This window comes from Gymnoscopelus microlampas (genome assembly GCF_963454915.1).
Source record: "Gymnoscopelus microlampas genome assembly, chromosome: 14".
Taxonomy (NCBI): domain Eukaryota; kingdom Metazoa; phylum Chordata; class Actinopteri; order Myctophiformes; family Myctophidae; genus Gymnoscopelus; species Gymnoscopelus microlampas.
Genome location: NC_139951.1, coordinates 47,969,307 through 47,992,101, shown reverse-complemented (window position 1 = coordinate 47,992,101; position 22,795 = coordinate 47,969,307). Strand labels below are relative to the sequence as shown.

General features: G+C 43.2%; 1 protein-coding gene across 1 annotated transcript in view; it reads right to left on the bottom strand.

Moving 5' to 3' along the window:
- The window catches only part of sema4gb (sema domain, immunoglobulin domain (Ig), transmembrane domain (TM) and short cytoplasmic domain, (semaphorin) 4Gb), a gene marked incomplete at both ends in the record, with an annotated part of 75,418 nt that overhangs the window by 4,290 nt on the left and 48,333 nt on the right, over positions 1–22,795 (bottom strand). Inside the window, 8 exons of the mRNA XM_084078413.1 lie at positions 303–644; positions 2,472–2,722; positions 6,971–7,032; positions 7,451–7,605; positions 8,745–8,860; positions 9,845–10,067; positions 10,807–10,945; positions 21,425–21,612. Coding sequence (XP_083934539.1) covers positions 303–644; positions 2,472–2,722; positions 6,971–7,032; positions 7,451–7,605; positions 8,745–8,860; positions 9,845–10,067; positions 10,807–10,945; positions 21,425–21,612 — 1,476 coding nt within the window. The remainder of the gene's footprint in view (positions 1–302; positions 645–2,471; positions 2,723–6,970; positions 7,033–7,450; positions 7,606–8,744; positions 8,861–9,844; positions 10,068–10,806; positions 10,946–21,424; positions 21,613–22,795) is intronic.

Genomic DNA, 22,795 nt, shown 5'->3' with positions numbered 1-22,795 from the left:
AAGCCAATTTGAATATACTAGACTAGAGCTTCAGACCCTCACACCTACAGTACGTTGCACCGCCGATCCGACCGATCCGACCGAGTCATAGCGTCTGGGGCTTTGTCAAAGTACCCATTGTACCCTGTCTGTCTGTGTCCCTTTTGTGCCCATATATGGGGATCTCTGTATCTGTCTGTCTACCTGTGTCCGTTGTATGCCCATATATGCCCGTCCTTGTCTTGACTGAAACTAAATGGAATTTTATTCAAAAGACTATGACTAAAACTGAATAAAAATTTGCTGTCAAAATCAACACTGACCTGCAGGCCCTGCTGGGAGAACTTGGGGGGCCGCAGGATGGGGGGCCCCCTGCTGGTGCAGAAGGTGACGTAGAGCAGCACCACGGTCAGCACCAGACACAGACCGCCCAGCACCGCCACCAGAGAGATGTACATGGCCTCCATGTGCCTGTAGGAGCGCAGCTCCGGACCCCCGGGGGGCAGCATGGGGCCGGGCGGCGAGGGCAGGGGCGGGGGCCGCCCGGTGGGAGGGCCGTCCACGGAGGAGGAGACGGCAGGCAAGGAGGAGGAGGTGGTGGGAAGAGTGGGAGGAGCCTCGGCCGTGACGGTGGGCTCCACGGGGAAGGAGGGATCCGTGTGCACCTGGACCATGTTGGTGGAAGAAGCACACAGACGTGTTTTAACCCATTCAATGTTAAGATTTCTTTGGGCTATTCAAAAATAGCAGATATACAAGCTCATAGCGCGGCACAGAGTGCATGAGCTTGTAGATCTGCTATTTTTGAAAAATCGTGAACATTTGTGCAAATCTCTGAATATATATATATATATATATATATATATATATATATATTATTGTTTTTAAAGCGAACATTTGTAACTAAAATCTTCTGGGGGGGTCCCCGGAATGACATATTTTGAGATGGGGGTCCGCTGCCAAATACAAATCATTTTGGGTGGTCCTTGACATGAAAAAGTTTGAGAACCACTTTTGAAAAGAAAACGAATTAGAAGGCATTTGTAGAATCCCCTAGAAGAAAAGATTTGAGTTACAAGTGTTCACTTAAAAATATATACAGTGTATTCAAAGATTTGCACACATTTTCACGATTTAAAAGAAATTGCAGATCTACAAGCTCATGTGAGCTTGTAGATCTGCTATTTATGAATAGCCAAACAAATCTTAAAATTACACAGATGCGTTACCCGGATTGAATGGGTTAACAGGGTGGCTTGAAAAGAACAGCCTGTCTATTAAACAGACCTGTACCTATAGTCGTCACTTCTCCACACTTTTTTCCTCATTGAGGACTGGCCATCCTTTCAGACTATGGGATCTGGACACACGGCAGAGCACTGTGGTGTCAGATTGCACGCACGCACGCGCACACACATTTTCTTTATATTGGTAGCCACCCTGTAAATGACATTAAGATGTCAGTCTTGTTATTTATCGTTGCTGTCCGGCAGAAACCTCTTATCTCCATATTCTAACTTTTTATGTGTTTTTTCGTAAATTAGCGGCCTACTTGATCATACTACTGCGTTATACAAAAGTAGCAGATCCGCAAGCCAAAAAACGCTGCGCGTTTCGAGCTTGTAGATCTGCTACTTTTTCCATTTTGGAATTTGAATACTGAAAAGTAACGGTTTTGGACATACAGTATGAGGTTTCCACCCGACAGAGACGTTATGTATGTAAAAGTATAGCAATACCGCAACGCAGAAATACTCTGTTACATGTAAAAGGCCTTACGTTGTGACGAAGGCATCAAAATGTATAGAGTACCAAATGTAAACGTACACAAATTTGTAAAGTTTTGTAATTTTTTTGTTTTCTTTTTTTAACACATTGATTGCCAAGATATTAAACATAGTTTTCTATCCCCTTGCCAGCGTAATTACCTCAATCCGATGATATTTGAAACGCCGTGGAAGCGACATTTTGTCCCAAAAACACAAACAAAATAGTCATGGGTTAGCGGAGGGATCTGTGTAGCCATAGGAACGACACCATTCCAACCGCAATCCGCCATTTTGGGGCTTTGGCCCGCTGAAAACTGGTGGTTTTCAATGCAAAAAAAAGAAACTGAGTTACAGCTGTTTTTCTGAAAATCCCAAAGCGGATGGCTTCCTGTTTTTTTGGAAGGATGTCACATCCGACTGCTTCTTCTCTGAGTGACGATCGATCATTCCAAAGCTGTGTTAGGTCGCCCCTTGAGGAATTTTCAATAATGTTTTTTTGGAAAGAACGCATCAATGCGATCTTGGCCATCAAGTGATGGATTTGAAAGAACGCATCAATGCGTTCTTTCAAAGAACACATCAATGCGTTCTTTCAAAGAACGCATCAATGCGTTCTATCAAAGAACGCATCAATGCGTTCTTTCAAATGGTTAAAAAGTTTACTTTCCTCTTCTACCCCGGATTTGAACCGGGTTTCCTGCGCAAGTGCTTTCCACCACTGACCTTGACCGTGTAGAGGCGGACGGGCACCCAGACGGCGTTCTCCACGGCGAAGCACCGGTACGTCCCCGCCTGCTGGGGCCGGGCGCCCAGGATGAGGAGGCCGTCGGTGCCGATCCGATACCCGGAGGTGAGGCTGTAGCCCTGGAGCTCCCGTCCGTTCAGCATCCAGCGGGGCGTGGCCAGGTTGGAGCGCAGCTCACACTGCAGGAGCACGTCGTCCCCCGCCATGACAGAGCGCCTACGACTCAGCACTATGAGAGAGAGAGAGAGAGAGTATATATATATATATATCATATATATAGAGAGAGAGAGAGTATATAATAGAGCTGGTTGCTTGTTTCTCTCGCAAAATCTGGCAACACTGGTCAAAACGTCGTTCTGCGTTGCTGCTGTAAATAAAGTTGGAGCTTTCTGAAAGTGAGTTGCGAGCCAATTCTTTTGTTTCACTCAAACTTCGGACGATAAAAGAGGCAAGTTGACAGAACACATCTTAACACAATGGCTGCCAATGACGTATATATACGTCTTTTAATTATCAGCTGTTGTCCGCCAAAGACGTATATATACGTCATGGAAAAAAAGGAAAAAAAAATTATATTTTTTTTTTATAATTTCAACCCTTGTCGAATTACGAACAGATTAGGAGCTAAAAATGTTCGAAGATTTGCTGCTCCATTCACTTCAATGTTAAAATTCAAACGGACAAACAATTCACTTTGTTTTTTGGTTTAAAACTACTGGTTTTGAGCTATATTGAAACATCAAACAACACATGTCAACGAGGTCAAAATGACCTCGTTGACATTTGTGAAACCACACCTGAATCTCATCTGTGATTAGAAACCATCTGGGGATCAATCATACTGGAGGAAAAAAATCTGTGGCTACGCGAACAGGTACCAAAATCATGGCAAAACCCTGGCAGACAACAGCTAAAAATCTGGCAGGCAATGTGTTAAGGGTGATGTCAACGTTTTTCATCCCCTACAAATTGCTCAAGTGTGGACGGACGGATGCATCGATGGATCGATCTTGCATGCTGGGAGTAGGTGGTGTGAACACGGAGATGAAGCACCGGTGACACGCTAATGTTGTTTTTATAGCAACTTAAAGGTTCTATGAAATTCATTTTCACTTTTTTTATTTTTTATGTTTTTTGGGGGGTTTTATGACCTCAATTACACCCAAAAAAATCTGAACTTTGAACATTCAGTGGATTTTCTGTGGTCTGGGGTTTTCTGAATAATTAGGCTGAAAAGTAATCTGAGCTTGGCCCTTTGACAGTGAGGTCACTGTCGATTAATCCTGCCCACTCTCCTCCTCGCCCCTCCCCTCCCCTATCCTTTCCTTTGGGGGGGCGGAGCAGAGGCAATGATTGACAGGCAAAATCCCTCACCAGCGACACCCGCAGGCAAAGATTTATTTTTTAATTGCAGTTGAAAAGGCTTTAAAAATGTGAGAGAAAAACACCTGCCATGGATCAATGGAGTGGAATTTTTGGTTAAAACTTTCTATACACGTTTGAAGGACCATGACAAAGACTTTTAATGTGTGGTAAAACTGAACGTCATGAAACCTTTAAACACACCCGTCGTAACTACTGTCGTTAATGTAGTGATGTGCAGGATGATTTTGTGGAAAACTGTTTGGACAATGTGCCTGGTTTTTGGACTGAACTGAGGTTGCAAGGGAATGCTGCATGTCTCCCTGCTGCGGACCATTCTGTCTCTCACTCCGTGTTCAAAAATGTTGCTTTAGACGAATGCATTGTTGTCTTTACTCTGAAAGCGAGGTTGCAGGTTTTACCATCTAAACTTAACCTCTCCATCTGGTTTCCAGGCAACCATGCTCCTCACTGTATACATCATGGTCATGAACAAATAGCTGGAACCATGTCCCACAACTTAAATGGGTGCCATGTATACAGGGGACTCTACATAAGTAGGCATGACAGAATAGTGGATTATCTAAAGATATCACTTCTATTTTCAGGTCCTCCATCATGCTGTATAAGCATTCTACTGTGAAGCCGAGCATGTTTAACCTGTGTAACGATGATTCTGTGTTCTCTAACATTTCAGCTAACACCCCTGATGTCATTGTTGTTCATGAAAACCATAGGGAGGTGTTCATTCTCGAGGTCGGCTGTACTTTTGATTCACACAGCTTAGAGGAAGCCTTCCTAACCAAAGTGCTAAAATATCATCAGCTAGAGCAGACTACTCTCAGCTAGGCTACAGATGTAAACTTTTGTTTTTTATATTTGGTAGCCTAGGGCACATGCACAAGTTGGTTGTGAGGGGCCTGCAAATAGCCAGCCTCTCCAAAAGGAGGGCTAAACAATTAGCAACGTACTGCTCAATATCAGCTATTATAGGAAGCCGCTCAATTTGGGGGAGGCGTTGTTTCCTTTACCCATGATTGTTGTCTGCTGTGTTCGACAAGTATGCTATCTTTTGTTTTGTATGTAACAATGCTCTGCTTTACATGCACTTTGTAACTGGCTGTTTTCCCTTTATCTGACTGCACTGGCAGTGTTTATGTCCTTTGTTATGTCCGGATTATTGGGGACGTCCACCATCCCAGCCACAGCCTGTTCAGGCCAGCACTGCGGCCGTGGCCAGGCAAGCGGTACCTCAGCCTTGCTAGCCACACACAAAGACTATGGAGCACTTTCTTCTTGGCCACCATAAGACTTCTGAACACACACTGAACACTACATGGCCCGGACTATATGGCCATATGTCTGTGGCTAATGTATTAGATATATGACATGCAGTTTGCACATGAGCTTTTTGCACTTAGGTAGTTTCGATCTTATACATGTTTTTATTAAGCAGCTTAGTTATAACATAACTTGACATTGAGTCTAAATGTGGATTACTGAGACTGTAGCTGCTGTGTTGGTTTTTAGCGCACAATTAATTTCACGTGCCTTTTACTTGTAAATGGTATTGTTGACAATAAAGTTGAACCTAAGCTGAGGGCGATTGGTTTTGATTGCACATCACTAAATTGGATGAGATCTTACTTGGAGGGTAGAGAACAAGTGGTTGACATCAACGGAACCATGTCCTCATCCCTCCCGGTGAGCTGCGGGGTTCCTCAAGGCAGCATTCTAGGGCCGTTACTGTTTCTTCTATACATTAACGACATGAATGCTGCCTGTAACTGCAAACTGTTCCTGTTCGCTGATGACTCGGCACTCCTGATTTCGGGAGAGGACAAGTTGCAAGTCGAGGAAGCTCTCAGCTCTGAACTCTCAAAAATCCGTACCTGGCTTACCGATAACAAACTGTCACTACACCTTGGGAAAACCGAATCCATCCTATTTGGGACCAAACATTCCCTCAGTAAAATGAAGGTAAATGACTTCAAGGTCAAAGTCGATGACACAATCATCACTAGCAAAGAAGAGATTACCTATTTGGGATGTATTCTTGACAAACACCTGTCAGGTGAAAGCATGGCAACAAAGGTGTTCAAAGGAGTAAACCAGAGAACCAGATTTATGGGCAGTGTTTCCTCCTTTGTCAACCCTCAGGCACTCAGGACCCTCTCGGGGGCCCTGATTCAGCCCCTTTTTGACTATGCTAGCTCCTCTTGGTACTCCAACACCTCAGTGTCACTGAAGACTAAGCTTCAAACCTCCCAAAACAAACTGATTCGACTACTTCTCGGACTGGGGCCCATGACCCACCTCTCTCCCACTCACTTTGCCAGCCTAGGCTGGCTCAGGGTGGAAGACAGGGTTATACAACTAAAAATGGGACTGGTCTTCAAAATTGTAAATGCAGATCTGCCCGAAATGCCCCCTATACCCGCATATCTGTATAAGTACCTCGAAAAGGTTAGTGACACCCACAGTCACAAAACTAGAGGGAGCGTAAACAATAATCTGGTAACACCCACCCATAAAACAAACATGGGCAAATTCTCCTTCTATAGCACTGCCACCAAGGAATGGAATAGTCTAACCCCATCCCTCAAAAAATGCAGTTCGCTGGGCTCATTCAAAACAGCCCTAAAAACTCATCTTTCTGGAGGCCTAAAGAGGAGCTAGTACCAGTTTCCCTGTAGACAGACGACCCCCCCCCTCCCCCTTTTTTTGTACATACTTTTTATTTTATTTTCTAATGTTGTTGTTTTTTTTTTTTTTTGTATATATATTTTTTTGTTCATAATGGTATTTTTTTCCCCCTCTGTATTCTCATGTTGATTATTGAACTGTTTGGTTGCTACTATATATGTCAATGAAATTAATTCAAGGACCCCAATGGAAACAAGCCCGCAAGGACTTTTTTGGCCGGACCTTTTAGACAAAAGTATTATAAATGTAACTGTGTTGTTTTACATTCTTTTTGCCTAATAAAAATTTCAATCAATCAATCAAACCTTGAACCTTGAACCTTGAAGTTGAACCTTGTACATCCTGTACTTCTTATTATGTGGACATAAATAAATATTTCAAATGTGTGCGTGTGCGTGTGTTACCGTACCGTTCCCCGTGCTGTTCCTACAGCCTCTGCTACCTCTTAGCATGTCCTGGATCAGATTGTTTCTGCAGTGAACATACATTAATATCACAGACAGCATAGTTACTGACACACACAAATACATCAATAACACCTCCTTTCTAAAAAATAAATAAAACCAGCAACATTTCTCAGCTCATTAATTGTCTTTTGACAGGTGTTTAGCAGGTGTGCGTGCGTGCGTGCGTGCGTGCCTGCATGCGTACGTGCGTGCAACGCATTGTGAGCTTGTAGATCTGCTATCTTCAAAAGATTTTCATTTTTCAAAATACATTTTATACATTTGAAAACTTGTGAAATGGAACATTCTGCATAATGAGTACTTTCTACTTTTGGTACTTTAAGTACATTTTGATACCAATACTTTTGTACTCAAGTAATTTCTACATTACAAGTATTAGTACAAACGTTTAGTTATTTTTCCACCACCGCCTCCCTCCTCACCTCCTTGGGCGTGAGGACATCTCCACACACAGCCTGCCGTCCCACACGCAGTAAGGGTCCCGGGAGAAGATACAGTCGTAGCAGGAGATGTAGCGCTGGCATGCCGACATGGGGACCCGGACCACGCCCGAGTAGGAGCCCACGTACACACTGTGCTGTCACAAACAAACACAACATGATTCATAACACACTGTGCTGTCACAAACAACAAGACAACATGATCCATAACACACTGTGCTGTCACAAACAAACACAACATGATTCATAATACAACTTTAATACATCGGGTGCCAGAGGTTTATTCAAATATTATACGTTCAGTGCCTGCATTTCTTCCATCCACTTACGTTGATATGTTTCGTGCTGTAGAAGCCCCGACGCGGAAGTGCATGTAAACAAGCGTGCGTGCGAGACGGCGGAGGGTCCCGACTAATGCCTGGAACAATAATATTTCCAACGCGATCCTCCATTGCAGAGTGATCGCCGATCGAAAACGGCTCGCTTCCACCGCGTTAAAAACAAATGGAGATATTAAGCTTTAAGTCAAGGAGATAACATTGGAAAGGCCGACCGGAAGGATTTTTGACATGGATCCACATCCGGCCTCTCCTTCTCAGAAACTCCTTGGATGATCCCAAAGTTTCGTTAGAGCGCCCCACGTGGGCCCCTCGTATAAAAATAGAATTGGGTCAAAAACGGTCCGGACCGTTTACGGCACTCCTCGTTTGGATTATGAAAAACGGTCCGGACCGTTGATGGCACTCATTGTGTTAATACAGGGGTCTTCAACGTTTTCAGGCCAAGGACCCCCTAGCTGAGAGAGAGATGAATCAGGGACCCCCTCTATATTGTATACAATTGTGTTTCAGATAAACTTTTGCTGCTCTTTTTTCCCTCTACACTCACCACGCTGTGAGGCGTGGTGAGCTTGTAGATCTGCTATTTTTGGCTAAAGCTCTCCTCAGAAAAAGGATGCTAGGGTTCAAGTGGTTAGTGTAAAACCCCCTAGGGGTCTCGGACCCCCTGTTGAAGACCCCTGACTTAATACATCTATTTGTAAAATTCACGGAATTGGAGCCCAAGGGGCCGCTATGAGTCCCTCATACCCACATTGCGCCGCCAATCCGACTGATGATACGCCCATATATGGGCGTATCAGGGCCCCCAGGGGACACATGCACAATTGGTGTTAGCAAACGGTTTATGTTGTGTCTGACATCAGTGCATGTTACATTGGACACGCCCCCTCCCCCATGCTGTCTATGGGTTGATCTTTATAACACCATAAACCTACCAGTGACGGGGATAGGACCATGCTCTCTATGGGTTGAGCTTTGTCAAACAGCTGCAGCTCCTCTATGATGTGCATCTCCCCATCGATCTCCACCGCTCTGTGCAGCCAGCCGTCATCTGGACCACACACACACACACACACACACACACACACACACACACACACACACACACACACACACACACACACAGACACAGACACACACACACACACACACACACACACACACACACACACACACACATCATGTCAGTAGCTCTCATTGTCTATACATTTATAAAAATGTAACTTTATAATTTTGTGGGACATAATGCTATTTAGTTGTTAAAAGGTGACATAGTGCTGCTTTAAAGTGATCATGCTATCGATCATACTGGAGATAAATATTCTATGATTTTTGAAAGGTTAGTGAAGACACTCAAAAATCGCTGCCTGGCAGTGGCGTAACAAATTATGTTCCATCTCTGTCAGTCAAAGAGTTAGAAACTCCTAGATCGGATCAAGCTTGTAGATAAAAAAAATAAAAATAAACTTTTGGAAACGTCGGTTGAATAATTGACGATAGCGATGTCTTCATAAAAGTTCCATTTAGTTTTAGTGATATTTTAGTCATCTGAAATGTTTTAGTTTTTGTCTAGTTTTAGTCGACTAAATATCATAAGATTATAGTCGACTAAATCTACAGTTGATTTAGTCGACTAAAATGTACTGTATGTTGGCGGTGCCTTGATGGTGTCATAATGGTTGATTTTACACTTGGTTGCATGCTGAAAATAGCCAATCTACAAGCTCACAAGCTTGTAGATCTGCTATTTTCAGAGCACAACCAAACATAAAATGACTTGTCTTTTAGTTCTACTGGATCTATTCTCCACTAGTCCCTCCCCAACATTTAAGTCTAGTTTTTATTTGCTGACAAAATTGTCAATATATTTAGTCTTAGTTTTAGTCATCATAGCTTAGTTTTTATTTAGTTTTTATTTAGTTTTCGTCAGTGAAAAAAGGTGGTCGACAGACATTTTTCGTCATAGTTTTAGTCGACAAAATCAACACTGCTGTATAGCAGCATATCGGGCCAGACCAATACATCACATACTCACCGGTCCCCAGAAACAGAACGGTGTACACGTTGCCGTCCACCGCCGGCACCCTGTGCACGGCGATCTTCACGTAGTTGACGCTCCTCTTGAACAGCAGAGGCCGGGCGCCCACCGGCTGCACCTGGCCCGCCATCAACGGGTGTCTCCTGGCAAAGGTCAGCACCGTGTCCGGGAGGTCACGAGACGAGTTGATGCCCTGTGACCTGTGGACGTCTGTTATGCACTGTGGAGAGAGAGAGAGAGAGAGAGAGAGAGAGAGAGAGAGAGAGAGAGAGAGAGAGAGAGAGATAGAGAGAGAGAGAGAGAGAGAGAGAGAGAGCGAGAGAGCGAGAGAGAGAGAGCGAGAGCGGGAGCAGGAGAGGGAGAGAGAGAGAGAGAGAACGAGAGAGAGAGAGAGAGAGACAAGGAGAGGGAGAGGGAGACAGAGAAAGAGGACATCAAACAAGAACAAACAAACAACAAATGATCTACATAGTTACACATGGTACCTGAGATAAGTTCTAAAGGTGCGTGAGCATGGCAGTAGACGTATACTGTATATGATATACTTATGGACGTTAAGTTAAAGTGCTAGAAAAACACACACACAAAAGATGGGATTAAGTTGCAAAAATGTCAGTGCGTGTCGACCGCATAATCCACATAAGGTAGACTGACACTGGTATGATAGCCGGTCGTCAAGCTCGCTGATAATAGCAGATCGTCAAGCTCACAACGTGACACGTTGTGAGCTTGTCCGTCTGCTATTTTCAGCGAAAGCTTTTCCCACAATAAAAGAAAACAGAAAAGACACTAGCATTGAGCCCTGAGGGACTCCTGTTACCCATGTGGGGTTTAAGCGGTTCAGAGGTTTCTGCCCGACAGCAACGATATGGTCATGTGTATTATGCATTGTTGTCAATCAATCAATCAATCAATCAATCAATCAATCCAATGTAAAGCTGATGAAGGGCAGATCTTACAGAGCCAGGTCTTGGTTCAGGAACCTTCCCCGTGTACTCCCTCCACTTGTTGTCCTGGACCTCCATGAAGGCTCCCTCGAAGGCCTTCTGGATGTCCGAGAAGGAGTACTGACAGATAGCAGACGCTTTGATGTTCTTCCTGAAAAGACAACAAACACATTGATGTTCTTCATTAGAATTGAGACGTATAGCACTGACACTAACAGACACTACTGACAGACACTAATACAATATAAACAAACACACTTAACCACTTAAACTTCAGCATAACGTTTCCCGTGGGGAATACTTGCGTGGAATAGCCGATCTACAAGCTTGTGTCAACCAATACATCAACCAGACAATATCACAATACCAAAAGGTGACAAAAAAAGAAGAGGAGAATATAAAACAATAATAATATCAAACAAATCAATATGACAAAACACAAAGTCAGAGTGTTATACTCCAAGAAGGCACCAAAAAATGGCATTCATCCAAAATCAGAGATATCGATTTACAATTTAGGCATTTAGCAGACGCTCTTAATCCAGAGCGATTTACAGTAAGCAAGGTAAACATGAGGTAATACGTCAAATGCATAGAAATAGTAATCTATAGGATCATAGGTAAACCAAGAACCTATCATCAGTCTAAACAGTATAATATTAAGAAATCAATAATTTGTACATTGATACTATTCACACTATAGGATGCCTGGTCCGGTCAACAAATGAACCTGGCATCTGTCTACATAACATGCTATCTAAATTACATTTAGCCTGCAAGGTCGTCAAGTAGGGATGGGACGATAATCGTTATTATCGTTTATCGTGATAAAAGAAAAACGCTCGCAATAATCGTATCGCAGAGATTTAAATTTATAGTGAAATTGTCCTCCGTCGTTACACTGGGATCAATTCACCGTTGCCGAGCTGCATATCCAGTACCACTTAAACCCTCTAGAATTGGTAAAGAACATACTTGATACAGTCTTTTTTTCAGTCTTTAAATTTCTTTGCCAAAAGTAGCAGATGTAAGCTCACAACGCGTCGCACTGCAACGCGTTTTGAGCTTGTAGATCTGCTAATTTTGCTACTTTTTGAATTTGGAATCCAGATTTTTGTTTTGCTATTTTTGAATTGGAATCTTTGTTGGTTTTGATTATTATTACATAACATACTTTTTTTTAAATTTTATCCCACGATTTTGTAACCCTTTTTTTTCACCCTGTGCACTACAATCCCCCCACCAGCCTAGGGCCGAGCTCATGCCTCCTTCAATGCATGAGAGCCAACAGACCTTCTTATCACCTGACTGGGGGGAGTTTCCCCGGTAGGACGTAGACCGTGGAAGGAACAACCAGTTCCCTTCTCCTCCATCAGGCGCCCCGGCTGTCATGGGGGAGGCGGTATAGCGACCAGGATTACTACATGTTTTTGTGAGGGTATTAACTACCCTAGGAGACATGGGGAGAAGATGCAAACTCCACACAGAGTAGGCCCTTTCGCAAACCCCACCTAGGGTATGGGCACCGATGACGCGGAGGAGAAGACACGCCCCCAGCACCCAAGGCCTCCCCGGCGGGGATTGAACCCAGGATCTTCTAGCTGTGAGGCGACAGCACTACCGACTACGCCACCGTGCCCCTATAACATAACATACCAATTTAGCCCTATATATACTTCGGCTATGTATTTGAAAATAGCCGATCTACAAGCCCACAGCGCGTCGCACCTCGACGCATTGTGAGCTTGTAGATCTGCTATTTTCAAAAGATTTTTTATACATTTTTAGACATGTGAAAACTTGTGAAAGGGGATATTCTGCATAATGAATACTTTTACAATACGTTGTACTTTTACTCAAGTAAATTTTGAATACAGGACTTTTACTTGTAACAGAGTGTTTCTACATTGAAGCATTGATATCACCCATTTCCAACCTTATCTTCATATAATTGGTCCTCACATAATGCTCATTATAATTGAAAACATGAAGGAAAAACTAAATAAACTCAAAACTATAACCAGGAAAGTTGTGCTCCTCGGAGCACACTTTCCTGGCTATAGTTTTGAGTTTATTTAGTTTTTCCTTCATGTTTTCAATTTCAGTTTAGTTTTAATTTGTTTTTGATGTGGGTTTGCTAGTTTTAGTCTCTTTTTGTTTTAAAAGGCTTAGCTTTGTATTATTAATTTGTTTACACTATATACTACACTAAAGCTCAGAAAAACAATTGCCGGTCAGAGCTTGTAGATCGGCTATTCTTGCAATTTCTCAAGAACAATGACAAAGACTCAAACTAAGGACATTTTCTCTTTGATATCAATTAGTTTTAGTTTTGTAACCACACAATACAGTTTCAGTTATCCTTATTTTGTGGGAGTTAGAACAGTCACTTTCACTTCTTAATTGTACCGTCCTTCATCAGACTAAATATTGATAATCACTCTAAGACTAGAAGACTAGATTTTGATATTTAGTCAACTGAGGCTAGACAAAGACTAAACAATTTCAGATGACTAAAATAGGACTAAAACTAACTGGTGTGTTTTTCAAAAGACTAAGACAGTGTGTGCTGTCAAAATTAACACTGGGATGAAAAAATCTATAATTTTAATGATTAAATTATGATTTTTTTAACGGTGTGTTTCAACACACCATGTAACCACGGTAACCCGGTTTGGGCCGGAGTCCAGAGTCCTTCCCATGCATATAAGGTGCTCTAGAGCAAAGCACCATATGGGTAGGCATACGTCATCAACACGTCATGAAGTGTCACCTCTGGAGTTGTATGGCGTCTGGTAAATACGCAACACACAACTTAATGACCTAAAGACTGCCGAGATAGACCGGAGTGTTGACTCTTCACCGGGCAGCTAGCTACAGCACATCATCATATACGGGAGGGCCTACGTACTTAGAAGTCATGGCTGACAGTTCCCACCTGATGTCACGTGGGAGTTCAGACCGCTCTAGACCGCCCTGAATAACCTTTAGCTTGCACAACGTCTTAAGACTGGGACACAAGTCTAAGACATACACCTCGTCGGGGTTCCCTTCTATGAACACGATGATACGATCTTCCACCAGGCAACAGCACGTCCAGAACATCTGACACCTGTCACCTTTCCCATTGGGCTCAATCTCCTTCCAGGAAAAGGTCTCTGGATTGAACTTCCAGATCTTCCACAGATCATTTGAGATCTGGTTCGAGTTGAAGCCACCAAATACGTACAGCTCTCCATTGTAGGCAAAGGCCGAATGACACTGGCGTCCTTCTGGGAGAAGCTGCGCAGAGGGTGTGCTCAGCCAGCAGCTGGTCTCCGTGTCAAACACTCTGACGTCGTTGTAGTGCTGCCTCTGGTACCCGCATCCTCCAAACACAAACATCTTTGCACCGATGATGGTGGCAGAGTGACATGCCGAAACAGACGATGGAGAGCCTCCCGTGTTAACCAAAGACCAGACCATCGCGGAGGTGTCCAACTTGTAGATGTCATTAGTGTATCCAGTCAGCTGGGTCCATCCTCCATGGATAAACATGACCTTCCCCATGGCACAGGCTGAGTGGTAGCTCTTCGACTCTGGAACAGAGCCAGACACCTCGGGTTTAACCCATCCGTGTGTGTCCACGTCGAACGCATAGAGCACGTTGTAGTACTCCGATACGCTCATTCCCCCCCAGATGTAGACCGTCATTTCTATCAGCACAGCTGTGTAGCCCTCGCACATGGATGGAGCCGCAAAGGGACGTTTTCTTGTTCCAGGTGTCACGGGAGGCGACGTCATCCAGCGCAAAGGTACAGTGTTGAAGACGTGCACGTCGATCCAATCGCCGTCGTTCAGGTTACTGAGCGGCGGTGACGAAAAGCAGTACACCTTGTGTCCGACCACCACAGACACACGGAGATACCTGAGTTCTCCTTTCAGAAATGTCGTCCAACGAAACATTTCATACACCTGCACCTTCGTAAGAGATTGATTAACTTTTATAGTGAATATTAAAGATTCTATTATATAGAATATAATAGAATCTTTAATATTTAATATTTTTTACTGTCAAGAGTTGACAGTAAAAAAAAAACTCCAATTTCTACTTGTCAATTGGTGATTCTCGATTCGTCTCGTTGTGCGCCATCATTAATCAGCGTAACTCATTTATAGAGGATGTTGTGATGACGAAGTTGTGATGTCGTCGCGTGATGACGTCATTGTGTTGAATAGCCAATGACGTTACTCAATCTGAATTGGCCAGACAGGTCAGACAGCATTACAGGCAGATAGCCATGACGTCCTGCACAAATTATCGAGTCAATTCAAAATTGCGACATTTAAACAACTCAGATAATGTTCAGACATGTGCAACTAAAAGCCCACGTCCTCCTCCTTCCATTATTAACTACCGGATTTAGAAGACATTTGTAGAATTCCCAGAAGCAAAGATTTGAGTTACAAATGTTCGCTCAATGACGTTACTTCAATCTTAATTGACCATTTGGTGAAAAAAAACAATATCATTTGAAATTCAGTACTATGATGTCAGTCGTCCATAGTTGGGCATATCGAGAGAAAGGCGCACGCACGCACGCACATACTTGGACGTTATAGATGTACTGTAGACACACTACCAATGGACTGTTTGTGAAGATGTGGACTTGTGAGTATTTGAGGTTTCAACGCTCAAGAAGAGCTTCTTCCTGGTGGCTGCTAGAACCATAAACAGGGACATGTTTGGGGGACAAACATTTAAATGTGTGCTGACACTGGGAACTGTACTCATTCCTGTACAGATTGCTCAAACTGATATTTCACAATGTATTCAATATCTATTCAATATCAATCAGCTATATAGCTATTGCAACGTAATAGGCTACAAGAAAAAGAAACGTGAATAAAACAGGCCACAATAGCTAGACAACTATTAACGTCACTCATCACAACAGGTAGGCCTGGCTATTGCAGATGCAAATGATTCATTCTTGCTATACCGTATGAATGACGCCTCCACCGCCAGATGACAACAGACACCGGAAAATGAGACGCGAAAATGAGAAATGAGCCCAAAACACCACAACCCTAGCCTGGCTCCAGCCAGTGTTGCCAGATTCTGTGAGAGAAAGCAACCAGGTCTCTAGGAAAACCAGCCCAAAAGAAATGACTATGGGCCCCATGAGCACTTTAACATATACGTCAGCTATTTGAAAATAGCAGATCTACAAGCTCACAACGCGTCGCGATGCGACGCGTTGTGAGCTTGTAGATCGGCTAGTTTCAAATAAAATCTTGCTGGGAAATTATAATAAGCAGACCTGGCAACCCTGGCTCCAGCCCCTGAATCGCTAGCCACGCCCATTAAGAAAATATGCTCAGGCGATTCGGGGTCTGTCTGGTGACGCTGTCGAAGGAGGCGTCAGACTCGGTTGAAAATCTGTACGACCAATCAGCGTCGTTTCAACTCGATGACGTTTAAACGACAGCGCCGTCTTCGTGCAAGATTGACTCCAACCTCCCGAAAACCGTTTGCACAACGTTTTTTTCTGAGGCTGTTGGCCGCCCAAATATAGAGCGTATTTTGCCGTGTTTGTTTGTTTAGCAAGTTGCTAACCAAACAAACACGGTAAAATACGCTCATAGCTAATAGCAATAGCAACCGGCTAGCCACATAACAACTAGCATAACAACAGGAATATGGGCGACGCTTGACAACGACGTCATCTGCTTTGCTACAATTGTGATTGGTTAGGGGTGAACCAATCGCCGAAGACTGCCTCTTTGGCAACGCCCATCCCAGAAACGGCTGTAGTGTATGGGGAGAGCTTTCAGACTGAATAATGGAGTGAAACGAAATGAAAATTCAGGCTGAGTGTCAGGCTACAGATGTTGTGCTTTTTCTGGTTAGTGGCAGTGGTGGAAATTAACTAGAGTAGACTTAGGTAATGTACTTGATTACAATTTTAAGGTATCTGTACTTTACTTGAGTATTTCCAATTTCCAAAACCTTTTACTTCTACTCCACTACATTTCAACGGCAAATTTGAGATTTGACATTTATTTGAAAACTTTAGTTACTAGTTACTTTGTAGATTTGGTTTATTATTATAAAACATATATTCACCCTATCTAAACATTGGCTATTTGAAAATGGATGATCTAAAGCTCACAATGTGTTGCGTCGCGTTGTGAGCTTGTAGATCGGCTATTTTCAAATGATTTTTATACATTTTAATGCATTTGAAAACTTGTGAAATGGGACATTCTGCATAATGAGCACTTTTACTTCTGGTACTTGTTTTGATGCCGATACTTTTGTCCTTTTACTGAAGTAAATTGTCATTACCGGACTTTTACTTGTAACAGAGTGTTTCTACAATTGCAGTACTGATACTTTTACTTAACCCATTAAGACCTGGAACGCATCTGTGTCACTTTAGATTTCTTTGGCTATTCAAAAATAGCAGATATACAAGCTCATAGCGCGGCACCGAGTGCCGCGCTATGAGCTTGTAGATCTGCTATTTTTGAAAGATCTTGAAACATCTTTTTTACATGCGTTACTAGGATTCGGTGGGAAAGGCCTGTTCGCGTATTTGACAGTTGGAAATAGAGACAGATGTTGGTAGTTATTCTGGTTATAGGAGTATTGGCCTGAGCTCTCTCTGTCTCTGTTGGGAGAAGGACGAGTCTATGCAGCATGACTCTCTGCATATCAGCATAAAAACATAATAATTCACACCGATGCCAACCCTCCTACTGCCAACCCATGTCCCCTGACACACACACACACACACACACACACACACACACACACACACACACACACGCACGTCTTGGCAGAGCAGCTCAGTGATAAGGTGTGCTCCTCCGTTTGGACCGAATGCCTAGTTTAACCTTGCAGTATAGAAGCTGAAGCCGATCTGCATGCATCATAACATAATGCTACCGTATGTGAATAATCAAGTTATGTAACAGGTGTACTAACTGTAATCATCACAGATCACTCTGTACATTATATTCTATATAGATTATGTATCCTTATAGATGGTTTAAGGGATAATTGTCAGACAGTATCCCGCTTATTACACGGCTACTTAACCCATTAAGACCTGGAACTGTGTCATTTTTAGATTTGAGCTAAAAAGCATTGTTTTACACTTTGGGCTATTCTGGGGGGTCCCTGGAACAAAATATTTTGATGGGGGTCCACGGCCAAATACATATAATTTTGGGGGTCCTTGACATGAAAAATATTGAGCACCACTGATATAGAAACATAGGTTTTTCAGAATACTGTTGAGATTTAGGAGACATGTAGAATTGGCTTCAGGTCTCAATGGGTTAATAAATACATTAATACATTGACAACAAAACAAAACACAGTATTTCCTTGCTTAAGGTAATGAAAGTAGTCCATAAGTGTTGAGCTGGGCGGACAAGTGCGCCTCGGCAAACACGGAAGTGATGATCAAATAGAATACATTCGGTTCGGTTACTGCATCGTATATTTCTCGATTCAAATGTTTTCAAAAACATTCTTGAGAGCGACGTTTAGTTGTAAATGACATGGCGTGTTTGTTTACATGCTTGTCATGTTGGATATAGCATCAAATTCAAGCAGCACAGGTTGATATCATGAGCAGGTGCTCTGAGTCTTTGATTAGACAGGTTGATATGAGCAGGTGCTCTGAGTCTTTGATTAGACAGGTTGATATGAGCAGGTGCTCTGAGTCTTTGATTAGACAGGTTGATATGAGCAGGTGCTCTGAGTCTTTGATTAGACAGTTTGATATGAGCAGGTGCTCTGAGTCTTTGATTAGACAGTTTGATATGAGCAGGTGCTCTGAGTCTTTGATTAGACAGGTTGATATGAGCAGGTGCTCTGAGTCTTTGATTAGACAGAGGTCTGTTATAGAGCTCATCGGTCATTATGCAAGGGATAATGCATGGGGAGGTAGTCATTATTGAAATTTAAAGCCCGACAGGGCGATTAACCACCGAGGCGCAGCCGAGGTGGTTAATCGCCCTGAAGGGCTTTAAATTTCAATAATGACTACCTCCCCATGCATTATCCCGCTTATTACACGGCTACTTAATAAATACATAAATACATTTACCCAAAAGTAACAACAAAACGAAGTATTTCCTTGCTTACGGCAATGAAAGTATTCCATAAGTATTGGGCTGGGCGGACAAGTTCGCCTCGCAAAAACAAATGACGAAATGGAAAAAAACTCGCCCCAAAACACACTCGCCCCCCATTCTATTTACTGCTGATTTGCCTGTAATACCGCCGGATTTGCCCCGGGGCGACTGTGTTTTGGGGCGAGCGTTTTGGTATTCCCCCGTTGTTGCGCCACGATAAACAAGGAAGTGTAGTGGATCAAATAGAATGACTTTTCGGTTATTGCATCGTCTATTTCTCACTTCAAATGTTTTCAAAAACATTCTTGAGAGCAACGTTTAGTTGTAAATGACATTGGTTGTTTGTTTACATGGCTGTCATGTTGGATAAAGCATAAAATCAAGCAGCGCAGGTTGATATGAGCAGGTGTTCTGAGTCTCTGATTAGACAGCGGTCCGTTATTGAGCTCAGCGGTCATTATCGAGAAATAATGACCGATGACTGACCAATCAGAATCGAGCATTCAACCAAGCCGTGTAATAATCAGAAATAACACACCGCTGGATTCAGTGATTGACCAATCAGAATCAAGCATTCAACCAAGCCACGTAATGATTCAATATAACTTATACAATTGGGGTGGTTGTATTTGGTCTCCATGCTCTTCTATTGAGACATTTAGATCTTGTGTCTAGGCTGGACATGACCTTTGACACCATCCTGTTTCTGGTTTGACACGAATTTTGACCCTCCGGTCAAAATGTATTTTTTCCCCTGAGCAAGCAGGCAGGCTCTATTAGCTCTGTGGTAAAACATTTCAGCACTTGTGCAGTAAACCGGGTTCAAATCCGGGCGTAGAAGAGGATAGTACTTACTTTAAAAAAATACTTACATACTATATGAACAAGTACAATTTCTTTATTGTATCAGTGCGTTGCTGTATTGAAGTTTTGACATTTTCCAAAACAATAAAGAAGTCATTTTCTTTTTAATAGCCGATCTACAAGCTCATAACACGTGATCGGACCAAGGGTCTAAATTGAGGCTATATTGAGGCTATATAGGAAGTGTGACAGATTATGAATGGCCTGTAGAATCGCTGTTTCACCTCTGCTGGTTGCAGAAGCAATTAGGCTCTATTCAAGCGGATGGGTTTTAGGACAAACTTTACACTTTATTTTATTACCTTAATAAAGATTGTCATAAATACCATATGCTTCCAGTTGCAAAATGAATGATAAAGTAGGGTATGTTTCTAGGGTTTCTACTGGTTCTACCAAGTGAAGACCCGCCCTCGCTGCGGTTTCAGCCAATAGCATTAATTTGCGGCCGCATTTCTGAACCGGATATCAACCGGACATATAAAGATGGTGGATTTGAAATCGCTGCAAACTAGGCTTTATTTTACGGTCTTTTACGGTCTTAATTAATGGCGTGACGCCGTCCATATTATTCAAGGTCTATGGATCCGACACGTTGTGATCCTGTAGATCAGCTATTTCCCCCCTTTTTTTTAAAAGAGCTTAACTGGTTAAAACAATCAATATTTCTTCCTAGAAATGTAGTGGAGTCAAGAATTTGACTTATTTATTTATATTTTCTTTTATAGTTTAGAAATATAAATATTTTTTTCTTCTCCTTAATCCTTGAAGGTGGATTACTATTATTGTCCTTATTATTACTATATTAGTATTATAATTATTATGTGCCTACCTGTGGAAGGACCTTGGGAAGGGTGGGGGGGTGGTTAGTAAGGGAAAGGGGGGAAAAAGAAGAAGCACTGAACAAATTGTATGAAGAGAAGGATCGTACACTAAAAAAACACACATGACGTGAAGATTCCACAGAAACATATTAATCAAGTAAAGTACAGATTCCCACAGACAACACGTTCCCACTGAGCATTTTTTGGGCTATTAGACATCTAAAATTCATCTAAACGGATAGGCTAAAACCTGGTAATAACTGGTCTAAAAGTTAAAGTTTGATCAACGGCTAGACTTAGCCTATAGGTTGAAAAAACATAATTTCAACGGCTATATATAGACGGGCTATATATAGACGCTTAAAACAGCTAATCAACGTCTAGGCCAGTGGTTCTCAAACTTTTTCATGTCAAGAACCCCCAAAATGATATGTATTTGGCCGTGGACCCCCCCCCCTTCTCAAAATATTGTGTTCCAGGGACCACCAGAAGCAAAGGTTTGGAGTTAAAAAATATTTGCTTTAAAAATATATATTCAAAAAGGTTTGCACAAACTTTCACAATTAAAAAAAATGCCATATTATCACATTTTGCTGGGGACCCCCTGGAACCCCACCAAGGACCCCTGGTGGTCCCCGGACCCCACTTTGAGAGCCAATGGTCTAGGCTAAGCCTAGCCGTTGAAAAAAATGTTCACTTTTAAACCAAGTTATAACACGGTTTTAAACGGACGTCTAATAGCCGACTAATGGCTCACTGGGTTTACTCCAGTAGAGAATACTGTCCACCACTAGGGGGCGCTATTTTCTTACCATTCCAGGCCGAAGACGCCGTAGAAGGTGCTTTGGCGTGCGTCTCGTCCTCCCGCTCCGCCCGGCAGAACGAACACGCTGCGCAGGATGTTCAGGTGGATCTCATAGTCCGGCACAGAACACACCATCCTGGCCTTCAGGAAGGACGTCCACTTCCTCTGCAGGGTCCTCTGGCCTCCCCAGTCACCCTGGAGGATGAACCACATACACACAGGTTGACTGGAGGGTCCTCTGGCCTCCCCAGTCACCCTGGAGGAAGAACCAAAACACACCCACACACACAAACAGGGTGACTGGAGGGTCCTCTGGCCTCCCCAGTCACCCTGGAGGAAGAACCACACACACACACACACACACACACACACACACACACACACACACACACACACACACACACACACACACACACACACACACACACACACACACACACACACACACACACACACACACACACACACAGTGAATGGAGGGTCCTCTGGCCTCCCCAGTCACCCTGGAGGAAGAACCACACACACACACACACACACACAGTGAATGGAGGGTCCTCTGGCCTCCCCAGTCACCCTGGTGGATGAACCACACACGCACGCACGCACACGCACACAAACGCACACAAACGCGCGCACGCACGCACACACACACACACACACACACACACACACACACACACACACACACACACACACACACACACACACACACACACACACACACACACACACACACACACACACACACGGTGAATGGAAGGTCCTCTGGCCTCCCCAGTCCAGTTCACGTGAGAGGTAATGGGTCTGCTTACTGTGGGTGATTGGTTGATTGGTGCCACACGCTACTTTACAAATAGAGGGTGTGGTACAGGGGGGACAAACCTGACTGAATAACTACAGTCCACCACGGTTTTTCATACAGTAGCACCTCCATCCCACCCACACACAAGATAAAGGAGTTTCATTCTACCAAACATAATGACCTGCATCTGCTCTATCTATAACACACAGTCTGGGATGGAAGGCAGAGAGTGGGAGTAGAGAGGAACACTTCATCTGTTGATGCTTCATCTGAATGAAACCCACGGAGAGAGAGAGAGAGAGAGAGAGAGAGAGAGAGAGAGAGAGAGAGAGAGAGAGAGAGAGAGAGAGAGAGAGAGAGAGAGAGCATGACAGAGTGACAGAGAGTGACAGAGAATGTACTCAGTTACTTTCCACCACTGATACAGGTCAGGTTGTCAGGGTGAAGATGAGGCCCACAGTGTGGTATGAAAGAGGGTCAGCTTGTTTCTTTGGCTCATAATCATAGGAGGGGAACATCGTTTGGTGCTAATTAGGTGTATGGAGCCAAAAAAACATTTGAGAACCACATGCCATA